The 19,286-nt window shown below is 40.6% G+C and overlaps 1 protein-coding gene across 1 annotated transcript; it reads left to right on the top strand.

The window, feature by feature from the left end:
* The first annotated feature begins 693 nt into the window (after nucleotides 1–693).
* Nucleotides 694–19,216, top strand: kiaa0232 (KIAA0232 ortholog). Its single transcript, XM_030075919.1, has 8 exons — nucleotides 694–979; nucleotides 4,138–4,723; nucleotides 5,188–5,328; nucleotides 7,323–7,392; nucleotides 7,519–7,603; nucleotides 7,753–11,134; nucleotides 11,332–11,440; nucleotides 15,966–19,216. Exons 2-8 carry the CDS (start codon nucleotides 4,487–4,489, stop codon nucleotides 15,980–15,982), a joined length of 4,041 nt encoding a protein of 1,346 aa, XP_029931779.1. The 5' UTR covers nucleotides 694–979; nucleotides 4,138–4,486; the 3' UTR covers nucleotides 15,983–19,216.
* The last annotated feature ends 70 nt before the right edge of the window (nucleotides 19,217–19,286 follow it).

The raw sequence follows: 19,286 nt of genomic DNA, 5'->3' as shown, positions 1-19,286 counted from the left end.
TACCATAATGTATTCCAACAGGACCGCTCACATAATGAAAATAGGATCCATGCAATTTTAACTGTGACTTTTGCAGCAGGTAGATGTAAAAGTATGAACTAAAATGAAAAAGCCCAGTAATGTGTTTGTATGTGAAATGATTAATAAAATGCACATGACACCATTTGTGTAGCCTAATATGCATCACACTTATAACTATGCAGTCATAAAGTTAGGAAATTGAGCATATATTTGATGGTTGCGTTTATAAATGTAGTTGATTGTGTTGTTTTTGTAATGAGCGATCTGGGACTTCATCAGCAACACATCTTAGAATGACAAAGGTGGATACAGAAAATAAACAATTTTGATATACTGATTACATAATAACTGTCTTATTACACGTGCGGTTGTAGCAATTTTACTCACGCAACACACTCTGTGGACAAACTCAATGTTATTTTGGTACGAAAAGAAAGGCGTGTTTTTAATCATTACTCGCATTAAACTATATCCAAGAATGCAGACATAACTGCTAACTTTCCACGCTGAATCAAATCTGGTCAGTCCCCGTCGACCCATTTAATTTAGTCTTAGCAGGAATAAATAAAGCACTATTTGGGCTTCTGATGCAATACCCTAGCGGAGGGATCAAACCTACAACAAGCAGGACGGCAGAAGTTTGCCTTGTTGCCTAGATACGAACGCGGAGGAGGCGCATTAGCAGTCTTTCTCTGAATGAAACTGACATTCGGTGGCCGACATATTGGCTCTAAACGTCATGTATTGCCCTGGAACGACCTTCCCGTTTGAGCCGAAATGTCGCCAGTTTCCTTGACGCTGTTGGTGAAGCGCTGGTTGTGAAAACAGCGCCATTTCTGTCGGCGTCCATGATACGCGATGCTACCGCAGCGGATTCCGGAGCTCGAGCTCGGAACGGCAGCGGGAGAGAAGTAACCGCTCCCCCTTCGCTGTTCCTCTTTACTTCAAGCAGCGGCAGGTAAGAAAACTGGCGAACCATTTGGTATTTTGTTATTTCGCAGTATAATATTTTTCATTCTTCTTTCGTTTTTCATTTTTAGCGAGCACACCGTTTCACTGTCGGGCGTTATGGGCGCACAATTTTGAAAGAAAAACGTATGACAGTCCCCTGATAGACTGTTGGGGCAGCCGCTCCTCCCCTTTGGTCACAACAACTAACGTTAGCGTAGCGTACGTGCTAGCTAGTTATCGGTCGTCTTACTTTATAGAAAACACTAAAGTTACATTTTCTCGAGTTATAACGTGCAGTGGTAGACAATATGCCCCCGCTTTTTAGAAATGTGTTAACAGCATTTGTATTGTGGTTAGCATGTTCTGTTAGATAACCGTCACAGTCTCTTGCAGTTTGACCACCATAACAGCAACCTACGTTCACCTGCCGTAACGTTACACATATTTAACTACGCGGCATGGGGTGGGCACCGTGATTAAACCCATTAAAATTTAAAATGTTGTCTTGTCTATTCCGGGTGATGCCAATAATTTAATAAATCATTAAAAGGAAATCAAACTCTTCAGTGACAGGAGGCAAACTGTTCTCGGTAGCTAGCTAACTTGGCTAACTTAGCTCATTGGCTAAAGGTCGGTGGTCCGGCTAACCTTGTCACTCGCTCCGTGAGAAGCAGCCATCGCTCAACGTTACTATCCCGGCGTTTATACTCCAGTGTTTGTAGTGGATATTTCAACTGCTTCCACCGTGCTGGGCACATGGTAAATTGACATCAGCGACAGCGTCCATCGCTAATCAAACAACCAAGCACTGTCCTGCTATGGTTATTCTTTAGTTGCACTGCCGGACTCGCAGCTCAGCGAGTTAATGTTATGTCAGCTAACAAGAAGTGCACCGACTGTAGCGATACATATATGACTTAGCTGTCCTTATCTGACATTTAACAGTACATGTCGTTGTTTTTGTTGGACAAACTGCTTCTAATAATCGCTGATTGTACTATAAAGTTGGTACGTTTCAGTCAGCAGCTAGCTGCCGGGGCTAATATGCACAGAAGAAACAGCTGGGCTGTAGTCGCCGGTCAGCCATGTTTAGCTATCGATCAAGCTAACCTGTCAGATTAATCCGTTTGCATTATTATACCCGCAGAATATTGTTATACTCTGCACTATTTGGGTGACTGTTGAACTGAAAGTCACGTACTGCAAAGCTTCTTATCTTGCCCTTTGACGACTAAAACGGGTAGCCAGTAATATGCCTCTGTTGAGTGACGAGAGGGCCAGCCAATCACATCTGTGCAGCCTCCATTTGCTCTTCACGTTGGTTCCCCAAGCCACCGCTGCCATATGAACCACATGCACTTGACAGTAAACGTCTGTTTGACTGCCAAGTGTCCACACCGTTATTTTACTTGCTGTTTGCTCGTTGCTGTATTGTCATGAGCGCTAATTCGGACCTATTTTCTGGTTTATGGCTCCCAATTGCAATTTTGCAGCTGTCGATTTAGACTAATAGAGGGAATTATCAACACATTGCTAGAAGATGAGGAGTAACACGACACTGCTGAAAACTGATTATCACCCAGGTCTTTAAGAACGACTTATTTATGACCACTTCTACTGTCTCTTTTTTCTCTGTTTACACTGCATGTACTTAACAGCAGACTGTCTTAAATAACTTTGATGTTTTACATACTTGAATATAAATATCTAGAGGTTGCTTTTAGGTCTGTAGTACTTTGAGAGAAATGCAGGCCAGGATCTAGTACTGTCTAGGTTCAGTTACTATGGCACTAGGTGTATGGAGAGTGCAGGAACACAGAATCAAAGGAGTACAGTCAAACTTGCAATGCTGTGGAGGACAACTTATTCTTATCACCAACGCATTTCTGCATGTGGCCTTCATCAGGGGTTTGGTACTGTGGCAGTTCAGCAGAGATGTACTTTTAAAATTAAATTTTTACTACAATGTCAAAATACCACCATAGCTACGCCATAGGTTTCTCTGGCTCCTGCATGAGCTACAGCCTACTGCTGTAGCATATGGTTGATTTGGTGGTTGATTGTGGATGATTTCTGCTAAGAGTAAAGACAGCATGGAGCTGTTCAAAGAGAAATGGTCAGTTGGCTTGAACACAGCACCAAATTATACAGACTGCAAGATGACTGCAAGAGTACATCATGAAAAATAACCCAAAACATCTCTTTGGACACCACCAATTATCTGAGGGTGAACTCTCAGTTTCAGAGAATGTGAACATAATTGCCTCCCTCTTCCTCTGTGCTTCATTAGTAGAATTAGTAAAATCTTGACACTACTGTCCACTGTTTCAGAGATTGGCTCAGTCTGGGCACAGACTCTCCTACAGAGAAGTATAAAAACTGACACTGGTGTATGCCGCTATGGTAGAATGACAGCAACGCTTAGGCCTAAACAATATTTTTGACCCAATATGTATATCATTATTGTGATGATATTGCCAGGGTGACCATTGATGCTTTTATAAGATATTTACACACAGGAGAATTTTTATAATCAGTCATTAGTAATGTGGATATGATGACCAAGCGGGTAGAAGCAAATAACGGAACAGCTACAACAGTCTAAGTTCAGAGAACTGGTTACCTTTTCTGTAATGCAGCCTTTAAAACCAGGAAAAGACAATGCTTATGTCATAAGACAATATTGTGATATCCAAAATCCCAGATATTATCCAACCTTGTATCACGATATTGATATAATATCGATATACTGCCCAGCCCTGTAGTGCTTATCACCGTTATGTCATTTTACTGGCTGCGGCCTGTATTCCCATGCTCTCTCAGGAGCCCATTACCCTACTGGTGTCTGTTGGTAGTACTATCAGCAGTCATTAAAAACTATCCTTTGGGAAAAGGAGTGAAACTCCTCTGCTGTGGCAGGATCTGTCATGACATTTGTTGTCCTATCTCTTTCCTGTTGAAATTAAGGAAAATAGCATGATTTGCATTGCTGAAAGCTGTGACTATATGCCTTGGCAGATGTTTATTTATTTATTTTTTTAATACAAGTAGGCCTTGTTCGGCTCTGTGTAAGGTCTCTGACTATTTCTTGGGAGAGTGGGGCATGGCTTTCAACATTTAAATTTTTTTAGATAAATTAATGCATGTTTATTTGCTCTGTTTCAGGTTGTGCTGGTGAAGTAAGACGTAGCCCCCAAAATGGACCCCTCCAACTGAGGCGCAAACACAACTAGTGTTTTGCTCAACAGCTGACATTTTTAACCAGCATAAGCCATGCCTGACGAATAAAATCCTCTTTTTGCACAAAGCAATAAAAAAAAGTAAAGGAAAAAAAAAACATCCTACATGCCTCCCCATGTAGAGCCCCTTCAGCGCGTTGTGCTGGAGTGACACCCCTCCCTTTCCAGATAGGCTCTGCCCCATCTTCTTTCCACACCCTTTCCTACCAACCGCCCTACAGAAACAACCCGTCATAATGCCGCTCCACCTGAGAATGGCCAAAACCTGAGGTCCCATGCGTCCAGTGAGCACCGATTCAGACGGTCCTGCTCCTCCTGAAAACCTCTCTTGCCCCCACACTCCAGTGGGTCCCCTGCCTGCCTCAGAGATGTCTTTGCTCCAGTCACTGGGTCCTGTACAAAGCTGGCTTGGCCAAGAGCTGGAGAAGTGCGGGATTGATGCCATGATTTACACCCGCTATGTCCTCAGCCTTCTCCTGCATGACAGCTACGACTACGACCTACGGGACCAGGTTGGCTCAAACAACCATATAGAAACAGTTTCAATTAAAACAAGGGGTGTAGAAAATTATAGAGCAATTGATGTTTGTAATTGTTTTACATTGTAAAATCTGTTGGCATGCGACAACACTTTAAAAAAGTTTGGACAGAGAATATCTTGGTGGCATAGTCAGTGGAACATACTGTTTTTCCTAGAGAGGCTCACAGTGATCATAGGACTTTCTTTCATAGTGGCACTGGCTAAATCCTCCTTTCTTCATTTCTCGCTCTCTTCAGCACATATGTCAATAATTTGCCATATAATGTGTAATAGTGTCCATATTATTGAATTGTATAGAAATGCTACACACATAATATTTCACATATATATTTAACAGGGTGTAGGCTAGTAATGATTTTGATTATCTAGCTTTGAGCTCACCTGCTTTATTACTGTTTGAGAAGAAGTCATGTGATTGTTGTCTGTCTTTGACAGGAAAATGACATCTTCTTAGGCTGGGAGAAGGGAACTGGGAAGAAATGGGGCAAGAGTAAGAAGAAAGGAGGGACAGACCTGAGTCTTGAGGAAATGAAGAAGCAAGCTGCTGTGCAGTGCCTCCGTTCTGCGTCTGATGAAGTAAGCATCAGTATCTCTTGGTATTATAACCAGCTAACTCTCATTTGTTTGTGTATGTGGATAGGTGTTTACTGAAATATGTTTTCTTGTTCTGCAGTGTGTGGTCTCTCAAAAAATTCTTATTAAATTAAATCACTTTCCTCTCTGGAAACATACAAACAATGGTCATTACTCATCTACCACAACTGGAATTATTTGACCTGATCCATCTTGTAAAGTTTGTAATGAAATGCCTTCTCAATACTGAAAGCATGTCCGTGTAATTTGTTTAATTATCTGTGTCAGGAACTTGTTATTTTAAGTATGTTTTGTTCCTTGTTAAAGTGCAACCATGCAGATATAAACTGCATAAGTATTGCTGAAAAGACATTGAATGAACCCAAGAGCAAAGCCCTGAACAAAGCAAGACCTTCTTGTCACTACATAGTCACCTCATTTGGCCGGGTTCCCACACCCCCTGTTAGTCTTTATTGGCAAGGTTATATTAAGGTCAGGAATAAAAAGTTATTTCTTTGACATAAACTAATACTGTTCTCACTAGTAACAATTGACCTTGGAAGGACTGTCCTTGGCATGTAAGCCTATGCACCAGACATGTAGTTTGTAATGCATGCTTTTTTGTGAATCAGAAAAGCAAAGAGTGACTTGCTGACACACTCCTCCTAGCTGGTGGTAGTATGTGAGACCGGCTGTAGTGGAGAATGAGCCAGCGTAATGCTGAAGGGTGGGTAGGGGGAAGGGTCTGCAAGGCAAGAGGAGTGTTCAGCTCCTCTCCGGGGACTGGACTCTGCGGTCTATTTTTTAACCAGCACACGCTGCACGGGATTGCAGCAGCGAGCAGCAGAGTCAGTCGGCTGTCAGCTGACCAGCATGAGCACAATGATGCAAAAGGAAACACAGGGCAGGGGACAAAACTTTGCTTTGCTTTTCACAGGGTGGCATGGTAAGGAATATTTCCTGGAAGAGTGAACAGAAAATGAGTGAGCTAAAAGATTCTGGCAGGACTGGTACTTAGGATGAGCTATATTGTAGAATACCCTCAAGAATATTCTCTTGAGGGTGTTTGCTCTGACAGTGCCTATTTGGTCTGAGCAGGCATTTGAACATGGTTGTCTTACTTCTGTCCAAGCCTTGTTGTTTACATTCAGACAGATTTTTTTCCTTTTTATGTATCACTGCTCAGTATAAGGAAGGCACTAGGCTTGATGTGGCATGCAGTAGATTTTTAATGTTTCAGAAATGTAAAAATAACATAAGGCAGTCACTTATACCATTGCTTCACCCTTTTCTCTCTTTCTTTCTCTCTCTCTCTCTTTCTTTCTCTCTCTCTCTCTCTCTCTCTCTCTCTCTCTCTTTTTTTTTTTAAGGTTTTCTGTAGCAGAGCTAAATATAACACAGCCAGCATGCCTAAGCTCTCACAAGTCAGCTGGTTTGACTTGTGTAAACCCCGTGCCTTTCATTCTTTCATTTTACATTGGGGTCAAAGTTGATGTTGTGAACTCCTTGCTCAGACTTTACTACCTACTGGATATTTTACCATCAGTTTTGGGTTGGTTTTGGCAAAAAATGTTTTGTATTGAGCAAGAAATGATTGATTTAGAATATTTTGTTTATTTTTTTTTATCACAAATATATCATTTTTTATCAAAAAATAGTTCACAGATTCAAAGGCTTGTATTTACCATCTCGTTTAATAGTTGTGCAATACTCTTGAGATGCTGAATTTGTTGTCACTCAGACTCATATTAGATGGTAGGGTCCATATGATTAGATTAGTATTAACAAAGTCTATAGATTAACAAAGATTTTCTTTCCTGCTGCCTTGTGTAAGCCACGGTGGCCAAAGTTACAACATTTTGGGAATGTACTTGAAATTCTTGGTTGACAGTATGATTTCAAGAAAGTAGATATAAGTGGTTGCAAATAATATCAGATGGGCCAAAGAGCCAATATGTTTCTTATAGATCTGTTCTTTTTCTTTTTCATCCATGCAGAACTCTGGAATTGAGAGCTTGGTTGAGGAGCTTTGCTCCAAACTCAAGGACATCCAAAACAAACAGAAAGGTTTGGTTGATTCTCTTCATTACCATATTAAGGGATAAATGTTTCAGTGCAAACTAGTAAGACAGAAAAAACAAAACAAAACACCAACTCCCCTAATATGTAATGTTATGTACAATGTCTTTGCAGAGGAAAAACAGATTCGGAAGAAATCTGATGGCACTCAGTCTCCAGAGCGAACTGAGTCCCCCTCTTCAAAGGACCAGGTGGAAATGTAAGCTGGTCATTGTGTATCTTCATATTTCCATGTTTGAAAAAAATGGGATGCAGAGCTCTTCTGACCTTGACTATATGTATTTGCTTATTTGAACCATGCTACCGTTAACGCATTTTAATAAAGGTTTCATCTTATTGTGACTCTAGGTATTATGAAGCCTTTCCTCCTTTGTCAGAGAAACCTGTTTGTCTCCAAGAGATTATGACAGTGTGGAACACGGCTAAGGCCTGTACATATTCCAGCTCATCATCCTCTTCAGCCCCACAGACCAGCACAGACACCTCCTCCCCAAAAGATTGCAATAGTGAGGGCGAGACTACAAAGGAGAGGAACCTCGAGGCATGTGGTCCCACTACAACTGCAACCAACGAGAGAGGCCAGCAACGACGCAGTAAGAAGGAGAAGGAAAACCGATACCATGGTGGTGCAACAGCAGAGGACAGTTCTGCTGTCCATCCTAAGAGACAGACAAGGCACAGATCTGAGGGCAAGTATCGGCCCCGATCCTGGTCTTCTGGCTCTAGTGAAGCAGGCTCAAGCTCAAGCGGGAACCAAGGTGACTCAAAATCGTCTAGCAGCAAGGCTGTCAGAATTAGGCATAAGTCCAGGGAGGCTGGAAAGAGCAAAAGAGGACGCAACAGTGGTCAAGTGAAGCTGGCTCTTAAGGTCATCGACAAAGATGAGCGAAGGAATACAGGAGCAAGCAGCAGCAGTACCGCTGTAGGGCCTGCCAAACAAACACAGCTTTACAAAAAGGGGAAGAGACCGCTGAAGGAGATTTGTAAAGATCCTGGCTGGGTGGAAGCGAAAGAATTAGGAGTTGAGGTGAGGGATAAAAAAGAGTACATGGAAGAGCCACTTTGGTACACAGAGCCCATCACAGAGTATTTTGTACCTTTCAGCAGCAGACAAAGTAAGCTGGAGACAAAATATCGAAGCAAGGTGGACTCTCCTGATGGCTTTGCCTTGTCTGCTGACATGGAGAGGCTGCCTGAGAGAATACAGGGAATCTGCATTGCCAGTGAGAGCTACCAGAGGGCATACTTAGCAGCAGGCTCATTTGTGGATGGGCACTTTGTGGAAGGGCCTGGCGAAGCAGAAGATGAAGCTGCTGAACTCACTGGGACCTCAAGCTGCCCTCAGCCAGAGGATAGTAGAGATTTAGATGACAAGCATCTGTCTGAATTCACTCACTTCTATGAAGTTGATATTTACCAATCCATATTGGATACTAGTGCCTCAGACTCGATACAAGAGAGTCGGATCTTGAGCATGATTCGACAGAAAAGCAAAGAGCAAAGAGACCTTGAGGCAGAATGTTGTTTAGTGTTAGATGGCCTTGAGCTGCAAGGGGAAAGTGCAATAAGGGCAGACTCGCAGGAAGCTTCGGGATCTGTTGGATCCTTAATGCAGGATCTTGAAAATATGGCTCAAGTTTGGGGATGTTATTCATCCTCTAGTTCAGAAGATATAGATGGAGAAAGCTTTGTAGGAGACTCTCCCATTCGGCTCTCCCCACCACTTGACAGCGTATCTTTCACGCTGAGCAAGCTATCTGGAAATGTAGAGGAGCCACATCTTCCTGAAGCCACCAGTGAACCACCTGGTTTGAACTCATCCTGCTTCTCTCTGTTTGAGCTGCAGTATGATAGCCCCACTTTTCCTTTTCCCCGCGACTCACTCACCGTTGGTCATGAAAACAACACCGATTCAAGTAGCTGTCTTGATCCACATTCTAATAAACAGTCTCGTTTGCTAATATGGACCAAAAATAGTGCCTTTGATGAAACTGAACACTGTTCAAATCTTTCAACACGAACTTGCAGTCCGTGGTCACATTCTGAGGAGACGCGTTCAGACAATGAGCAAGGAAATATTCAGACTGAGGATCCGGCTCAAATTGGCAATGAAGAGATTGATTGTATAATCCCTCCTCTCTCTGGTACCTATCTAGAAGATGAAATCCTGGATTTTTTGCAGGAAGACACTGGTTGTCAGTGTGAAGAGACCAGTGTTACCACAGCATCCAATCAGACCTTCACCAAGAAATCTAAATTGGAGTCCATTTGTGGCATAGCATTGGAAGAGGATGAGAGCAAACAGTACAGTACTGGCATGTTTTCGGACAACACAAACCAACAGAGTGATGATTACAGCTCAGGGATAATAAAGGATATTTGGACTGCAATTGAAGATAGAGATTCTGTAATTTCAAGGCAAGGAACAGAAAAGCCAAGTGAGGGGCTATTCTCAGATGAGTCAAGCAGTTATCACTGCAGCTGTCTTGAGGTGCAGGCAAAAGGAGGTCCAATTCAAGGACCTCAGAAAAAAGCAGTGCAGCGGTCAGAGTATCACCTCTGGGAAGGCAAGAAAGAAGAGCAGGGCTTAGCCAAAAACAAGCTTTCCAAGATAGATGGTGCTGGGGACTACATGACTCCGTCCAAGCCCTGGGACATGAGCCCCGATAAGGAGAGTACATCATTCATCTTAGGAGGAGTGTATGGAGAGTTAAAGATGCTAAGTGGTGATAAGAACTGGGCTGTTGTGCCGCCCAGTCAAACACAAGGTAGCCTGCTGCAGTGTGCCGCTGCTGCTGCATCTGCCTCTAGCTCAGACATGCTTACCATCACTGGCACAGATGTGTTCATGAACACCGGCAGCTGCTTTGCCCCTGGTCACAGGCCCCTGTGGAGGCCGCTTGTTTCTTTTGGGCAGAATGACCAGGCCATTAGAGGAGGCGGAGAAGGATTGAATAAGGGATTTTCTTTCATCTTCCATGAAGATTTACTTGGATCTTACGGAGGCTTGCACAGTGAGGAGCAAGGTTTAGGATACCCGTTTGCGTCCTTCAACCTGAACAATCCCTTCTCTCAAGTGCTCCATGTTGAGTGTTCCTTTGAGCCTGAGGACATGGCTTCATTTAGCCCAGGGTTCAAGCCCAAATCCATACTGTGCTCAGACTCTGAGAATGAAGCCTTCCATCCACGAATATATGGCATCAACCGGACGCAGTACAGGGCCATCCGCATTTCCCCTAGGACTCACTTTCGACCAATATCGGCATCAGAGTTGTCTCCTGGTGGCGGAAGTGATTCAGAGGCTGAGTCTGAGAAAGAGGAGATGAGTTTTCCCGTCCTTGCGCCGGTGGACGTCTTTGATGATCCTCAGGCAGACCTCAAACCTCTTGAGGAGGATGCAGAATGTGAGGGCCCTTATTATGGGAAGTCAGAACTGGAATCTGGCAAATTTTTACCCAGATTAAAGAAATCTGGCATGGAGAAAAGTGCCCAGACCTCTCTGGATTCTCAGGAGGGCTCCAGTACCCTCCTACCAATTGCTGAGCAAGAGATTTGCTTAGACTGCGAAACGGCGGCAGCCGCAACGACTGCAGGAGGACAGATGGACATCTCAGTCAGCAAGATTCAAAAGGAGGAATCTTCAGGAGAAAAGGAGACCTCCTTATGTGCGCCAGCAGGTCACATCCCCAAGTATGGGATTGCTTATGACTTTGTTGGAGAGATGGCAGAGGTGAGATTTAATTAAAATTTGGGATTCTAATTTTGGAGTTCTCACTAATTAAGCAAATCTGTAATCATGTTGTATTTCATGGTGCCTAGCATTAGCCGTAAAATTGGATTATGCTACTCACCTCTGAAAATTGTCTTTTATTTAAAAAACAAAACAAAATAAAAAACACTAAACAGTTCTCTTTTTGTCTTGTTTAGTTCCCTCTGTTGAACATAAGTGGACAGGGAGGAACCAGCAACCAGCAAGATGAATGCTGGTGGCAGAACACGCTCTGTTCCCCCCTTTTTCCTGGATCTCAGTGTACAGGTAAACATATCACATATTTCATCATCTTTCAAAAAAACAACTCATTTTTACGTCCTTTTCCATAATTCACTATTTCATTCTTTAAACTTTTTTCTTTAAAACATCAAACTCGTGCATTGATCATCAGATGAGCAATGCACCATACACTTGTCATTTAGCTTTTTGTTACTAAATCTGTCAGTTGGGGAGGTGGTCAGGTTTGGTAGATTTGTAAGTGTTCAAGGGACATTAAGTCATGATAAGAAATATTTTTAGCATTTCCAAGCCATTTGCCCACTCTGGCTGAAAAATGGCCCACATGTATTATAGTTATCAGTAGTGAACCCTGCTGAATATGCTGTGAAGTGTGGAGCGTACTGAAGTTTATTAAGTTTCCCAGAGTAATTAATGCAGTGGATTGCACTCACTCCAATTGGAAATATTAGGCAGACTTTGGTAATATTAAATCTTTACACAGCCTCAGTGTGGAGAAACAATACAGTTTCAGCTAGTGATGTCAATGATTAATTGATTGTCAGTTAATTGTCATTAATAATTTAACTGATTTAAAAATATTTTAACCAATAATGCAGAAGAGGCGGGTTGTGTGGTGAAGCTGACAGTGCTCAGCAGAGATGAACTGTATTGTGCGGTTGTACCACCAGGTGGAGTCAATTACTTTTTAATGACATTTGAATTACAGGTGTGTTTGGTGATTGCCCATAAGGGCTGCAGAAACTATAAAACAAATGCTCCTCCCTGCCCTCTGATGAAGAAAGAAAAAATTGCAGTGTGCCTCACTCTGTCCACTGAGGCAGTCCTGCTGATGAACTCAGAAGATAACGCTGTGAAAACTCCACAGAGTTGCCTGGCGGCTGTGTGGTTTAGTTATCTGAGGCTTATGCTAATGCTATTAGCATCATCAATAGAAGCAGCTGCATGGTTAATTTAATGCAGGCTGAGAACCGAGTGTCAGACAGCAGGACTTTAATTACACATTCTTCCAACAAAATTAACACAAAAATGCTAAGCAGTATATATGACACTCCCCTGCTTTGAGTATGAGAGTGCATTTATACTTAGATGGACTGATGAGTGAAGTGACAGTATTTGCCCCTGAAACATCTGTGCAGCTCAGCAGCTGTATCTAGCAGCTGGACTAACATTAACTAGTCAGTGAACAACACATCACTCCATCAGGTAGATCAGGTCTGCAGATGAATTTCCATCAAACAAGTCAGACTGAAGTCTGTTGTGGGGAGATTGGGTGTTGGCTGTTGAACATTTATATGTTTTATACATTTTTTATACCATCCTGTAACAAAGCTGGGAAGTTGTGCAGCAGTTTGCTGTGTTAAATGCGTTGGGTTTTGCCAGGCAGGTTGTTGAATAGTGTCAGGTAATTCTACACAGTTAAGTTAAGTCATTATTTTGTTATTTAATTTAACATTTAAGTAACTTAGTGTTTACTTGATCTTTTTATTTAACTCATAATTACTTTACTTTATACTGTTTGGTTACTCTTGATGGCAGTCATCTCTTTGTGTAAAAAAAATAAATCCTCACAAATGGTTTGGCTACTATTTACAAGGGTGACATGTTTACATGTAAAGTTAACTTACTTTATTTGTAGCACTTTAACTTTCACAGCTAGTTAGTTAGTAGCTAGCTAGCTTTTTAGTATTGTAGTATTGATCACTTAAACATCTGTCAAACTGCTATGCACATAAATATGCAATGCAATCTGGCATCACAGGACTCCAAGCCGCTCTATATGTTTTTTGTTTTTTTGAACACTCAACTAAAAGTTATCTAAACTTTAATGATGTCAGACTGTCACAAGTTGAGACCCCTTTGAGTAGGATTTTCTGTCAGAGGTCAGCATGATCAAAGTAACATTTCTATTGGCCGGCCTGGATTTTGGAGGTCAAAGTTGACCATATCTAAATTGTATGGATACAAAGGGGTCTCTTAAAGAACAGGGATGTCTGCTTGCCAGAGTGATTACTTCTAAAAGTTGGTGTCATTCTCTACCTTAATGATGGGAGATATGTAAACCTTTTTCTTACAGGTTAATACCAATTTTGTAAATTTTCTCTGTAATTTTTCTGTTATATTTTAATATTGCTTATGCTTAATCATGTGTTTTTTGAATATCATTTTGATAGAGGAGCACAATTGAGGAAAGGTCATAGGGTCACCAAAAGTGATTATTAATTTGGCAACATGAATGCTGTCACCAAATTCCATGGGGATTGACCAAATAGATTTTGAGATAGACCACATTGGACCTAAATGCTGAATGACTGCCAGGCTGACTGCCACTTCCCAGCAGGGCTGAAAAGGGGGCTTAGTGTAATGGCCACTTGGCAACGTAGGCTAACATAGTTAGCTTAGCACTTGAGGTTGCTGCAGTGGTTACAGATAATTGGTTTGAAACTTTATGGCCGGCATATAAATCTAGAACAGTGGTGAAACCTGAGCACTACCTGTGCATTACATGGTTTGAACACACACCATCCAGCCATTCAGAATTCACCAATATTGGTTTAAGGCTCATAATACCGTAATTTATGGGGTGTGACTTTAGAAATTATTTGTGACCATGTTTATTGTTTTTTTTTTTTTTAATCTTCTATTTGTGTAGTTATTTTACTTTTGCCAATGCATCAACTTTATTTCCTGTTGGTGACAAATAGTTTTGCTAATCAAAAATATGCCACTCTGGAACTGTCCATGTTAGATGTGGCTGTTTATCTGATATGCGCCTCTTTCCTATGAATGCACTTATAGCTCTTTTGGAATATCCTAGGTCGACAGTGCCAGCTGATAACTACCTTTGTGAGACTTGTTAGCTGGGACTGTCATTGTTTTAATAGCTGGCTTCACAAAACCTTGACATGTTTTTTCCTCCATTGGCCATGTGAATAATAATCAAATGAAAGAGTATCATACAACCATATTCGAGTATTTAAAATCTATGGAATTCATTAAGACAACTGTTTAAAAAATTTAATTGGTGGCCAGTTTCAGTCATATCTACACCCTCCCCCCACCATATTGCCAGTCTACCACCTTTGCCAGGGAAAACCCTGTGTGACTGAAAAATAACTGAGTTGTTCAAGAGCAGTGACAGCCACCATAGTTGAACAGACTGAACTGTTTGACGTGCAGAAACTCAAACTTGATCAACACAAAGTCCAAGGGAAAAAGAAATGGATTAATCGCTCATTGGAAGGCAAACATGCCAAAAAAGGATAGGAACTGGTTCTGAGCCAAATCTGGAGTAAATATCTGCATTGTGTAAGATGAAAAGCTCTCAAAGCTGAGAACTGACTGAGGAGTGATGCAAACATACGTTATTTTATTTATGACGTTTTTTGTTTTTTTTGCTCATTTAGTAGTAGGCTTTTTGCTCATTTAGTAGTAGGCTTCACATGTGACGACATCATTTGTTAGCATTTTTGAGACTTCATCAAAAAAGCATCTATGGGAGAAATTAATGGGCTTTTCCTAATCCTTTCAACATAATTTCACATTTGGATATTTATATTAGAAAAAGAGAGATTTCTAAAAACATTTTTTGTGATCTGTTGACACCCGGATTTTGACAGATTCCCTCAAAAAATGGAGATGGTAACCAAATATTTGTCATTTCTCAGTAGCAGGCTAGAATGGTTCTAATCACCAACACTGTGATATAGTTAATGTGGGCAGCAGTTTTAGTTTTTCGTTTGCAAAATAATCATTTCAACAGCATGACTCAGCGAATTCAGTCCTATTTAAGAGTGAAATGTGTGCAGATAACATGCACGATGTAGAGAGATGGCATTTCATCCTCAAATTCCACATTTGGGCAAAAGACTGCAGTCAAAAGTTTCTTGTAAAAGTGAGTTTTAAGGGGGCACTTCTTGGAGTCTGCTAATCTCACATTGAGAGGATAAGTCACTTAAGACTTCTGAGGCCCATTTGTTCAGTATCTAACTGAATTGCATTTTGATGAATCTGTTGCTAATTAGTAACATGATCAATTGCAAACATTAATATCAGTGATGCAAAGGTAGACGATCTACTTTTGGACTTTATGTTTTGTAATCATTCGTAGCTGCAGTCTACATTGAGTAATTTATGTTAGGCAAGTGGATACACTGGGTTACAGCTTGTTAGGTCTGTTGCTTAACACCATCATAGGTCATCTACTAAGGTCATTGTAAACAGTGGAAATATAATGTCTTATTTATTTCCTTGTGGCCGTTAACTGTATCTAAACTGTTGTTGCACTTTTTGTCTCAGTAGTACAACACATGCTTGTCGGTTTGGGGTTGTGGCAGTTGCTGTTAATAGTGATGTCATGTCAGTACTGGCAACACATGGGAAGTGAACATGGGGAAATGCAAGACATCACAGCAGTGACTGCACATCATTAAAGATATTACCAGAATAAAATCTAAATTAAGAATCTTGCAGTTTATCTTTCATTATCTTCAGATTGACTTAGTTTCCTTGTGCAGCAGTCTTAATCATTTTGCTTTGTGTTTACGTCCAGGAAGCAGCAACATTTGAATACTCCACTTTTGCAGAGGACGCCTGTTATCGAGAGGAAAGTGCCTCTCCCTGGACCTCTACCAGCAAAGAATCAGGGGCATCTCAGAGCTGGAGAACCTACCGTAGGCCACTGTTCTGAGGAGACAACCCCTCCACAACCCACCCCTAACCCCGCTGATTTTCATTTACTAACTTAACCTTGTGTAACAATCAGATCAACAGAAAGTGAGCAAAAAAGGAAAGCTCAAAAAATGCGTTCTTCATGTCTTTGAGTGATCCCATGTGCAGACACACATTTTAGGATTTGTTTCAGTTGATTCTTCTGTACATTGGTCTTCATTCAAGACTCACACTTAGGTATTAGGAACAATCTTTTGTTCTATCCTTGTCAGTTTTCTTCCCACCTTTTTGCTTTTGACCTTGGATACTGGTAGTTGATGATGTCTGAATGGTTGTGCATGTTTGTCCAGCAAGTCTCACTCCTTCTCCTAGTTAAACCTGCAGCAACTTCTGTGACCTGTGATGCAGCAGTTGATAATGTTTGAAACAACTGCTGTTGCATCCTCTATTTTCCATGTTCTGTTACGAAAGACTATATAAGGATATTGAGGTTTTTGAGTTGCGTAAAATTTGAGAGTTAATTTAAATAGCTTGAATGCCTTTCTGAATGTGGAGTAGAGAATGTGTGCAGCTTTTTTCTAAAATCCGTAAATTCCCCATGTGTGAAAAGTTATTATAAATGAGTCTGATTTTGAATGGTGATAGTCAAAAGCTAGCAGTAGACATAGTATGGTTTGTGAGGCAAAAAAAGTAAAATAAAGGACTTAATAAGGACTTTTGTTGGCAAAAAATACTAATAAAAAGTCTACTTAAAATGCATTGCTGTTAAAGAAAGAAAAGAAGAAAAAAAGTTTGCGTTTTGAGGGTAAAGGCCCATCACAGAAACACATAACTACAGCCATTTCTGCAGACACCTATGTGTTACAATTGAATGAAACTTTTTTTGTAATTTCTATGGTACAAACAATTGGTGCTATGAATATGTTAAAAAAAATCTTTTGAAGTTGCAGTTCCATAATATGGCTGTGATGAGTAGATGCTATAGCATAGTTTTGTTTGTAGTTGAGGCAGAGTCAGAATCCATTATTTTTTTGTGAAATTGTGAAAAGAAGAAAAAAAAAAGTTTGGCTGATCGCGGTTCTTGCTTAATGCAGCTTGGTTTTTATTTTATGGTAATGCTTAACTTAGTCGTCAGGCCTGTTAACAGATGAACCACAAATACAAGTATTTTCACATTTCTACACATTCTTTAGTGTTAAAGAATCCCCAAGTATAAGGATAATAGCACTGATTTGAAAGGTGATTATTTACTGGTCAGTGAAGAGGCAACTAAACATAGATGTATGTCAAATAGAAATTGGGGAAAAAAGGTCAAACCAAAAAAGATGGTATAATTACACTACGGTACAAATGCTTTTCTTTTCCTTTTGAGGTGTGTTTTTATTTTTTGGTTTACAATATAACTTGTTGAAAATATACAGTGATGTCTCACAGTGTGTGTGTGTCTGTAGGTGTGTGTGTGTGCTTGTATGTGTGTGTCTGCACTTGTAAAAAAAAAAAAAAAAAGGTTTAAAATGAGTGTGCTAGAACTTTATCTCAGAGAAATGTCAATGTATGCAAAACATACATTTACAACATGCACATTTGCCCCCTCCCCCCCCGCCCCCCCAAATTTGACCTGACCAAATTAGTGTTACAAAACCTTGAGATATGGTTGGACTGGTAATTTTTGTGGCCTGTGCATTGACTATTAAATTGATACATTTGCAGATAAATGCATTGTGCATTTTTTCTTGCAAGTCTTTCCTGCTCTTTGTTACCGCTTCTGCTTTCCCCATTTAACTTCAGTATATTTGAACAGGCTATGAGGGCACCACCAGTGTTTTTTTTCTCTGCAATATCATGAAAATGAAGCACAGAAAAGAGAACAAAATCACCATCCCACCATTTGTAGTGCATTCATGGATGGTAAAAATGTCTGTCAGCATTGTGAGTAGACTTGCTGTAATGCACTGTCGCAGGTCAAGGTGTCTTCATTGTGAACATGGCTTTTGAGATGGTTCCCCTAATTGCAAATGCAAAGATTGTCCCACATGTTTGATCTGTCCAATACCAGATTAATTGAAAGGGCCTCAATTGAATGCCTCCAAACCAGTTAAATGTGCTTGTTTTGGTTAGCTGTTTAAAACTGAAACATGAATGAAAAGCAACTCCGACTTCAGGGTTTCTCCATCTTTCTTTGACAGTTGTCAGACACTCAGGAATCCTTTTAATACAATCATATTGCATAAGCTACACTCCAATCTGTGACAGTGCATTCAAGCATTAATGCAAAATCTTTAATTATAGAGCGGAAATTATTGGCAGGAGTTATTTTGGAGCAAACCACAGAGTTGACTGTAAAGTAATTAATTTAGAGCTAGTTTTAGAGCAAACCAAGCCATTGTAGATTGCATAAGCAATGTGGAGGGGAATTCAGGAGCCCTCAATCCTATGCAATACCTTGGCGCATGTAAATGTAACATTCAAGAGTATATGGAGCAAATTCATTCATTTAATTTTGCATGTAAATTACTTTTGAGTGAGGGACAGCTGACAGAAAAAAATAAAGCTTAGAATGTCTCTAAAAAGCAGCATGCAAAACATCACACTCCATCTCTTTATGTTAGATAAAACTTAAATTTTGATTTAAAAAATGCAACTGAGGCGAAATCAGTGATTGAAAGAATATTGTGATTTGTGTGTGTGCGTGTGTGTGCGTGTCAGTGTGTGTAAGAAGCTGAGTCACAAAAAGCACTTACATGGGAGTTGAGAGAAATGCATCACACCTTTCTACATTTTATTCTTCCATTGTTAGGCTGTGTTTGAAAAAAAAAAAAAAACATGTTTGACGAGAAAATGCATTCAGTGAGGGTATGCATTTGGAACAACACTGACAGGGTCTAACATTGAGTTTTGATTGCACTGTGGTCTGAAGAACATATCCAGCACTGAAAACTTTAGTTTTCCTCGTCGCTTCATTCCCTAGATGATGCCCCTTCAACCTCCCATCCCTCCCCTCCCACCCCATGCTCCTAAACTCCATCTGTTCCAAGTGGTTGTGTTGTTCTAATTTCTTGTACATCCTGAGTAAATTATTTTGTTTCATTGTGGAGTTTCTTAACATCTAATAAAGGAATAATACAATGATAAGCCTGTGTAACTGCCTGTCTGTCGTTTCATTGTAAGTTAATGTCTACCTTGTATTTAGTGCATTTACACC

Source organism: Myripristis murdjan, chromosome 18 (assembly GCF_902150065.1).
Source record: "Myripristis murdjan chromosome 18, fMyrMur1.1, whole genome shotgun sequence".
NCBI lineage: Eukaryota > Metazoa > Chordata > Actinopteri > Holocentriformes > Holocentridae > Myripristis > Myripristis murdjan.
Note: the sequence above shows the minus strand (reverse complement) of the source record. Positions and strands in the feature narration are given on the sequence as shown.

Coding starts and splice junctions, on each gene's coding strand:
- kiaa0232 (XM_030075919.1), top strand. CDS start 4,487: ATGCGTCCAGTGAGCACCGATTCAGACGGTCCTGCTCCTCCTGAAAAC. Junction 5,329..7,322: donor TCCGTTCTGCGTCTGATGAA/GTAAGCATCAGT, acceptor TCATCCATGCAG/AACTCTGGAATTGAGAGCTT. Junction 7,393..7,518: donor CATCCAAAACAAACAGAAAG/GTTTGGTTGATT, acceptor ATGTCTTTGCAG/AGGAAAAACAGATTCGGAAG.